Source organism: Pelecanus crispus, chromosome 2, assembly GCF_030463565.1.
Source record: "Pelecanus crispus isolate bPelCri1 chromosome 2, bPelCri1.pri, whole genome shotgun sequence".
NCBI lineage: Eukaryota > Metazoa > Chordata > Aves > Pelecaniformes > Pelecanidae > Pelecanus > Pelecanus crispus.
The window spans coordinates 14250564-14259683 of NC_134644.1; the positions used below are offsets into that span (position 1 = coordinate 14250564).

The 9120-nt window shown below is 44.8% G+C and overlaps 1 protein-coding gene across 3 annotated transcripts; it reads right to left on the reverse strand.

Moving 5' to 3' along the window:
- Positions 1 to 2063: 2063 nt before the first annotated feature.
- On the reverse strand, positions 2064 to 8669 carry KLF6 (KLF transcription factor 6). Of its 3 annotated transcripts, none has more exons than XM_075705615.1 (4): positions 8339 to 8669; positions 4954 to 5401; positions 2991 to 3114; positions 2064 to 2566 (listed from the first exon to the last, which is right to left on the reverse strand). In XM_075705615.1, exons 1-4 carry the CDS (start codon positions 8438 to 8440, stop codon positions 2515 to 2517), a joined length of 726 nt encoding a protein of 241 aa, XP_075561730.1. In that variant the 5' UTR covers positions 8441 to 8669; the 3' UTR covers positions 2064 to 2514. The 3 variants fall into 3 exon arrangements, with proteins under 3 accessions (XP_075561730.1, XP_075561728.1, XP_075561731.1); XM_075705613.1 differs by having other exon boundaries at positions 4828 to 5401; XM_075705616.1 differs by lacking the exon at positions 2991 to 3114 and having other exon boundaries at positions 4828 to 5401.
- Positions 8670 to 9120: the final 451 nt, after the last annotated feature.

Below are 9120 nucleotides of genomic sequence, written 5' to 3' on the forward strand. Positions count from 1 at the left end.
AAATGTACTTGCTTATTAAGAAAATTACAGGCATTTGACATATGGCACACAGCCCCACCCCATCCACACAAGTCTGATGGTATCTCACAATTGAGACAAGCCAGTGCAAGTTTTTTTGTTTGGGGTTTTTTTGTTTGTTTGTTTGTTTTTGCTTTTGTTTACTTTCTTATAAGAATTATGGCTAAGCCAAGGACAATGCAAACAAGGAGTTAAAAACACAACAAAACCCAACCCTAAACAGAAATCCATTTTCTGGGAAATTTTGTTTGTTTGGGGGAAGAAAAAAAAGTGCATTTTCAGGCAATTTAAACCAAAAATGAAATGAGAATGATTTAAGCCTGTGTGTTCCTTAGAACCAGATCACTTGCATATACTTTTTTTTAAACCACTTATCTACATACATTTCCAGGAAGATATACCAAAATATTAGCATAGTAAGCAAGACCAATAATAAATAGAAAAAGAAACAAGGTCACGTGTTTCATTGCATCGACTGTAGTGAGCTGGTTTAAAAAAAAAAAAAAAATACTGCTTTTGGACAGACTATTTCTACTCTAGGAAAAAACAGTCTTTATTTTAGCTGAACTATGTAAAATTAGAGCTCAACCACCACAACAACTAGCTCACTTACAGGCCGTCCAGTAAGCTGGAAGGCCAAAACCCGAGTGTACTTCATCTGCACACAGCTAATATTCTTTTAGCATGCCAATATTCGGTTCATATCATTCTTAAATGGCCACAGATACGCTATTCCAGACAACCTAATAACTACAAAACACAGTCAGCAGTCTGAGAAGGACTGAATGCCAACAAAGCCTTTAGCATACCATTAAGCTAAAGGTAAAGCCTCTAAAAATGCTAGATTTTAATTAACTGTATCTTTCATTTCTTTGTCTCCTTAATGACCGTATTGCGGGGGGGAGAGGGAATTTTGATGGGCTGTGGCATTTTCTAGCTATGTGTTCTAATTTTTTTCCTTTTAAAAAAAATATTTATATATTATCTATATATATACACACATACACAGACTGTACACACAAATATACATACACAATTATTTTTCTGCCCACTTTTAAAAAAAAAGTAATAGTTTCTTTCTGTATGACCAACAGATAGCTAGATATATAGATGTGAAACTTGTGCCTTTTAAGCAAATACATCTTTTAATACTTCTGTATCTTTAATATGTATGAAAACTTGACATATTAAGTACAGTTGGGGTGTGTATATACACAGTTGTTGTGCAAGGTCAATATAAAAAAAGTCTCAAGGTGGCAGAACTGGTCAGGTATTCAATTGGCATATGCATTATACTGTAACACAGTCAAATTGTCAAAGTTAAACAAATACTGTACTGACATGAACGACTTTTCTCTATATTTGTCTTTGTGAAGGAGGACCCTGGAAGTAACCTTTTTTTCCCCTCATATTATACATTTGATACAGTACAATGCCAGGTGAAAAGAGAGCCTTAATAAAGCATGCATCACCCATACCCCTGTATAAGACCCCCTACAAGAGAAGGTCACTTGCATAAGGCACCATTATTAAGGTCAACAGTGCATTAACAGCTAGAAAACCAGAAGTTAGTCCTCAAGGCATAAATAAGAGAAAAATTAGCTGCATGAGAAAAATCAGTTTCTAACCAATAGTGGTTTTATCCACCCAACAGAAAAAATTATTCATGTTCCATACATTATGTAACATTAGACCAATTGTATTTTAGCTGCTCGTAACTGGAATCAAAACTGCAGTCCTGATTAAAGAATGGAAAAGCATATAGTTCCCCAGAACCATGCAATAACCTTTGTATTATAATGAAAAGTTATAGTTGTGTTACATTTGTAAATACACAGCTTATACAATGGATTACAAATGAGCTCTGTAGCAAGTAAAACAAGCTACTTGACACATTGCACGTTTAATAGCTGCACCAGACACCTAAAGCTCCTCTCACACAGGAATGGGGAGGTCCCCCATCTCCATTCTGGCATCCTGACTCTTTTTATTCCCCCCTTTCCCCTCTCCATTTTCCCTCTAAAAAGGTGCAGACACCCCTCCCCCCACCCCTTGGAAATGATTGGTGGTCGTCCCATCTCATGAGATATTCCTCACATACAAGACATTCAGACTATTTTTTTTCTCTTACAGTTATAAAACAACCACAAGAAAAAAAATGTGCCTCAGCATACAGTCATCAAGAGATCCTCATCGCATACAGTCGCCCAATCATTAACATTCTCAGTGCACATGCTCACGGCAAAGGCTTAGGAGCCACTCAGAAGGTTAGATACCAGTGTATGAGTCCAGGAAACCCCAAACATCACGCACCGCAGTTGCTATGCCGTTTCTTACATGACTTATTAGCCCTCAAAAGACCTTCAAGGAAGTGAGGTCCTGGAGGCAACTGGGTAGGGTGCAAAATGGCATGCTTTGGCTGGAACACGCATCCCTCCACTCAAGGCTCTTCAACCTTGACGCCTCTTAGCCCGCAGGATTCACCTCTTGACCCATTCAGAGGTGTCTCTTCATGTGAAGGGCCAGGTGGTCAGACCTGGAAAAACACCTGCAAGGCAAGAGTCAGGTTGTGCATTAGGCCACGGTCACTGGCATGCACAACGCGGTACGCATGGGTGAGGCACCCCCCCTTGCTCTGCTAGTCCAGAACATGGCTGGCGGAGGAGGGATTTGGCACTCCCTGGATACATGGGAGCACTCAGAGGTGTCTGCGGGCACCCAGGAGCTCTGCAGACGGCTGGTAACACTAGGGACTTCTCAACACTCATCTGCAACATCAGGCTACAAACCACATCCCAAAGATTATTAAAACTGACGGGCTTTTTCCAGTCTAAATATACAATAATCCCTTAAAAAAACCCAGACACAGTTGTGTTCCCAAATGATTCCTTCACAAGTGAAAGGCAGCCTAGACGCACTTTCCAATGAGCATTAAAAATAGCTATTTAAAAAGGTGCATTTCAGTCACATACCTGTCACAGTGACTACATTTAAAAGGCTTGGCACCAGTGTGCTTTCTGAAGTGTCTGGTTAATTCATCGCTTCTTGCAAAACGCCACTCACACCCTTCCCATGAACATCTGTAAGGCTTTTCCCCTACAAAGAAAGCAGATTACACGTTAGTCATGACTTCATTCAAAGAAAGGTAGGTGCTATCCCATTCATTTTCTATGTAAACCTCCTCCACCCCCTGAAGACAGCCAATTTTATTTAACCTATCTGAATGCTTCAGAACATGTGGGCAAAGAAGGCTTGCAAAATTCATCCACATGATTCCTACTTAACTATTCTGCTGCAACAGCACATCAAATAATCTCATTCTTACTAAAAAAAGTGATTAAGCAGGCTCACAAGAAACAAAGAAATCCAACCTTCTACCATTCCTGTTCATCCGTAATGGCAGGCTTACTCCCAAACAGGTATCGTTCACCACATAAAGGTGATTAAAGACAGCGCAGCTCCAAAATGAAATTAGGCTACTGTATTGCATCAAAGGCCTCTGTCACTCACTCATCTGCCTAACATGCAACCTCCTTTCTGCTGAGCCACATATTCTTGGAAAAGCCTGCACACCACTTTGACCACTGCTGCTTCAGCATTCAAGAAATACCACTTCCATTCACAGGAATGTTCTCAGCCAGACAGCACCAGGACAACAGTTCTGCAATACTTCTGAGGCCAGCAACTATTTATGACTGCCCAACCACCACGGTTTCAGTGGAAGTTGTTCTTTCCTCTTGAAATAATCTTGTTTTATCTGACTTCTGCATGACAATGGGAGCATCTGAGCTTGCTCAGACTTCCCATAAAAGCCACAAAATGCTGAGCTCATGAGTCAAAATAGGATCTGTTCCTTGAATTCTCTTTCCACATCTTGGGGGGAAAAAAAACCCTGCATAGGTCTTTGGATTGGTACACCAAGAACCCCAGGCCAATTCCTCACATTAAGCGATGACTATTGAGCCAAGGTGCGGCTCTACATATCTAACTGCTGTCATACAGATATGTCAAATAATAATGCTCAAAGAGGCAAATCGGCACGCTACTTCAACCATAAAATATTTATAAAAGCCCTGAAGTGTCTATCTTCCTCACCTTCTTTCCCAATAACACACATGATTGTTATTTTTAGTTCAGGTTCCATAACAATAGAATGCTGTTGCTCAGTATTTTGGGATGAAATTATACAGTAAATCGTACATTTGTAAGTCCAATTAGGCAGATACGTTAGAAGGACTACAACACACTGCGGCTTTCCAAGATTTTTGCCGATAACGATGACACCCAAAACTGTTAAATGATTTACAACTATAGCTATATTTTATATAATCAGGGCCTTGGAATGTCTGATTGAATAGACCCGATGTAGACCGAACCATGTAAACAAGCCCTTGCAGAATTTAGTGATCTGACTAATTTTTGGATATGATGTTCCTTTTTTTGCAAGAAAGTCTCAGCTCACTTTTGCTTTAGAAATAAACGTCAACAAAGGCCTAGCGTCTGTTTTGGCTAGACCTTTACTCCTGAAGACCACATGCTGCTGCAGCTTCCCAACTATTGCCTGTTTAGACGAGCGGCTCCTGTTTGCTATGACAGTGGAGTAACCTACCACCAACTGTCTTGGCTTCAGCTCGCTTACGAAGAGAATGAGGAAGTGATGTCGTCCATGCTGGTGAGCCTCTACAACTACTACATCATCTCTCCAAACCCGGGCTCCCACCCAGTGATTGTGTAACGCCGTGACACCACCACCGTCAGGGGTATTCCCTACAGTACTTGCCAACTCTTAATAAGCATATGGTTACTAACCTGTATGAGTGCGCTGATGTGCTTTCAGATGTGAACTTTTGGTGTAAACTTTCCTGCAACCGTTAAAATGACACCTGTGAACACGCCTTCTGCCATCTGGCGAGGTGTCACCATTGGCGGGTGTACCTTTTTCTGCAGTCTTTCCAGCGGTACCGGTACGAATTTTTCCCGGTGAATGCAACTCACCCGGCGTACAATTCCATAGCTGGGAAGAAGGCTCCTTGCTCAGCTCAGGAGATGAAGGGGGAGTGGAAGTGACAGACGAACTCAAGTTTCCTGAACTGGCTAAAACATCGCTTATAGGGTCAGAGGTAAACTTCGTCGTGGGCGAGAGCTCCTCAGAGCTGTCTGAAGATTCGCTGCTTACGTCAGAATTCAAACTGTTGGTCTCTAAGTTCTGACTAGTAAGATTGTCCTCTTTTGGGACACACGTGTTCTTCAGTTCAGATTCCTCCTTTTTCTCACGTGCCAGAATAATTTTGGTCCAGAGATCCTCTTGGCTATCAAATTTGATTTCAGATGCAGAAACGTAACAGGGCTCACTTTGAAGATACCGTTCCAGCTCCAAACATGTCTAGGTGAAAGAGAAGGAAGAAAAAAGAGAAAAGTTACAAGCTTGCTTAAAAATAAACACAATTGTATTTTACACTTCAAAAAGCAAGCAGGATTGTAGTACGTTCGATTTGAGGTTTCTGGGTTCAAAACAAATTAAAGGCTCCTCCAGCTGTAACTAGGTGACTGTTACGATGAAAAGAAATCAGTTTTCGAGACCTGGGCAGGAGTTCAAACACACAGCTGAAGGTGCAAGTCAGCTTTGGTTTCCAACATAGCATTCTCATGAGTCAGTCAAATTATCATCACTCTTATCATAAAATCTGTGTTTTCAGTAGGCTGACGTTGAAAAGGACCATAGAGAACCACAACAAATAATTACACTTCGCTCTTGCGCCTCGTCTAATTTCAAGTTGTTTTGTATCTCTCGCACAAACACGAGGCTGAAAGGACCCAACTGAACACAATGTGCTCTGACACGCAGTTAAAACCCAAATGCTGTGTCAGAAAACAAAGCCACATTTCAGCATGGCTGGGGAGCTGCGGGTCCGTCTTCTGGGGACATCAATGGAGCAGCAGACATCCTCCCATTTCCTGTGCATGAGAACGCAGCACACTCGACTTTCAAAGAATGCCATTTCCAAGCGTACTGGCATGCACCGCCACATTACTCCAACTGCTCCCGTGTGTGTTTGGAGGAACACGGGGAACTTCAACAACAGAGGAGAGAGGAGAAAAAAAGTTCCAGAATAGAAATGGCCTGTTCTATAGGATGCAAAACGGGAAATTACTCTGAGGTCCTGCTGGGAGTCCCACAATGAACAAGAACTTTATCTACTGGCCAAGAGTGCAACTGTATGAGTCATCTCTTTCTTTCACGCAATGCCAAAGGAGACTTCCTTTTAAAACCCTGACCATCTGCCAAGTACTCTGTTCAAATATACATGCAACAGTACATGGACAACTCCCCCCCCAACCACATTCCCCTCTACTCCATGAAACGAAACAAAACAAAAAACAAAACAACCCTAAACGGGTGAAGCTGTGGTTTTCAATTTCAATTCACCCTGCTGATTTTCTAGCCATTTTCAGGGAACAAAAAAAAAAAAAAAAAAAGGGTATGAACTGTTATGGCAACAAGCTGATGTTTTGGGATTATTCTTTCCACTATAGGAAACGATCCATATGGAAGCGCTACACAGAAAACGGACACACCAAGTTTCCATACCAAACTCTACTTATTTTAGCAAGACCATCTCTTCCAAGCCCGGTAGCAAAACCTGATCCCAAATGCCACACATTCCCCTCACAGCCCCTTCCCATCTGTCCAAGAGCGGAGCTGCCATGGGAGCAGCCTCCTTTCTCCCCCAGCACCGCTCAAGTAAACTGGGTCACATGCTCTGGCCAGGCTAGGAGCGTGGGCAAAAGTGGGAAAAAAAAAACCCAAAAACCCACCAAAACCCCAAACAGCCCCAAAAACAAACCCACCGATGCACACGATATTTATGCATTTGTCTATAATTAGGTAAGTGGTTTGCAATGCACGTTAAAAACAAAAGCGATTTCGACAGGGACAACCCAATAGTGGATTGATTTTCCATGAAAACAGGTCAAAAAGCGTTTATTAAGGTCTTGTTAAACTTTCATATTCCCAGCTAATTTAAATTCCTCATTAGGTAATTAGTAATGGGGACCGGGGTGAAGCTCCCTCCGAGTTTAAATGCCTCTGAAGGCTACTGGGAACGAGGGCTGGCCCTTCGCCAAAAACCCAAATGCCTGAAGGAAACTACTTAGCTCCATTTCAACCACGTACTATAAAGCTGCCTCTCTGAAAGGGGGAAGGGGGGGGGGGGGGGGAAGAGGAAGAAAAAAAAAAAAAAAAAAAAATAAAAGGCATGGCAATTAGTAAGCATGTGAAGGTTGTAACACGTTGCATTGCAACCTTCTCGGAAAGGCTCCTTCGCCCTTCCGAAAAGCCAGCAGGTACTGGGTCTGCACCGGGCTGAGCAGCACCCGCTGGGGACGGAGCCAGCGGCCCCGGCCCCCCCGGGGAAACGCAAAAATGTCAGCGGCCACCGCAGCCCCGGCCATCCCGATGTTTGGATCAAATTGGGGGGGGGAAGGAGGGAGGGGGGGAGAAAAGGAGGGGAAAAAAAAAAAGGCAACAAAATATGTCCATTAAAGGGAAGGAGCCTCCGTTCTTCCTCCTTCCCGACCAAGGCAATTAGCAGAGGGGATCGCTGTCATATGACTGACAACTCGCGGACTGCAGCGCTGCCTGCGCTGGGAAACAGCTACATTATATACCTATAGATGTATGCACGCACGCAGGTATGTGTACATATGTGTACATACGCTCCTGTAGGTTTTTTCCCCGTCATCGCCGGGAGAACAAATAAAAAATTAAAAAAAAAAAAAAAAAAAAAAACAAAACAACAAACGCAAAGCCAAAACACAGCAAGGGGAGAAAAGCAGCCCTCGGCCAAGGCAGGGAGCTCGGATGACAAGACCCAGCTGTGGAGGTTGGACCCGGTACAAGCGCAAAACTTTTGCCAGGACTCGGTGTGGAGCAGGCGGGAGCGGAGCGCCGGGCTCCGCGCCGCTGCGGGAGCGGGGAGCGGGGAGCGGGGAGCGGGGAGCGGAGCGGGGCCCGCCGGGCTGACAGCCCCTCGCACGCAGGGCCGGGCGGCAAACGGGGGCAGACGGAGATGCGCAGCTCCTTGCCTTCACCTCGGGACTCTTCCCCCCAAAAAAGCCGTCTTACTTGAAACCGAAACACCTGCTTCAAAACACCTCTACAGATTTGTGCTTCATTCTCCCCAAACTCGCTGCCGACACTTGGGCTTTTTTGCTTTTTTTTTTTTGTTTTTTTTTAAATCCGCTCATCCTTTAATACGGCTTAAAAAAAAAAAAAAAAAAACCCGACAACAACAACAACAACATCGACATCCTCGTTTACCTGTTGCCAATATTCCTCCAGGGACGGCAAGGCTGAGAAGTAACCCGTGTCGTGCACAATCTGGAGTTCCTGGAAGATGCTGCACATTGGGAGAACATCCATGTCTCAAGTTGCAACAACAAAGTCAGTGCTGGTTACCAAAAATACAGATGCCTCCTTTATGTGCAGGGGTTGAGGGGTGTGTGCGGGGGGGTGTCAAACCTCTGCTTTCAGTTTCCAAGCCCCCCCCCTTCCTCCAGAGAAGAAAAAAAAAAATATTGTATATATAGAGATAACGATTAATTCCTTGAGGAGCTTAGGGAGGAAAAAAGACCCAAAGTTTCATGCAAAGTTTAATTGCACAGCAGGGCAGGCCGTCTCCCGAGGCGGCCGCGGCGGCTCTCCCCTCCCGCGGCCGGCGGAGGACACTTGCGCAGGAGCGGACTCAATATTTGCAAACACGGCGCTGACTGCAAATGTAACCCCCTGCAAAACTTCCCTATTCAAAGCTCTGCCCGGCCCGCGCCGCCGCCCCCGCCCCTCGCGCCCTCCCCCGCCCCGCGTGATCCCATTACGCCGCCTGCCGCCGCGGCCCAATCTCCGCCACGCACTCCGCGCCCCGCGTGCCAATGATGTCAGAGCCGCCCAATCGCCGCGCGGCAGGCATCGCGGCTCCTCCTGGCGTGACCGAGCCTGGCCGTGACGGCTCCCGCCATTGGCCCGATTCGAAATTCGCCCCCTCCTGATTGGCGAGCCCGGCGGCAGGCTATTTTTAGCAGGGTATATAAAGCGGGGACGGCGGC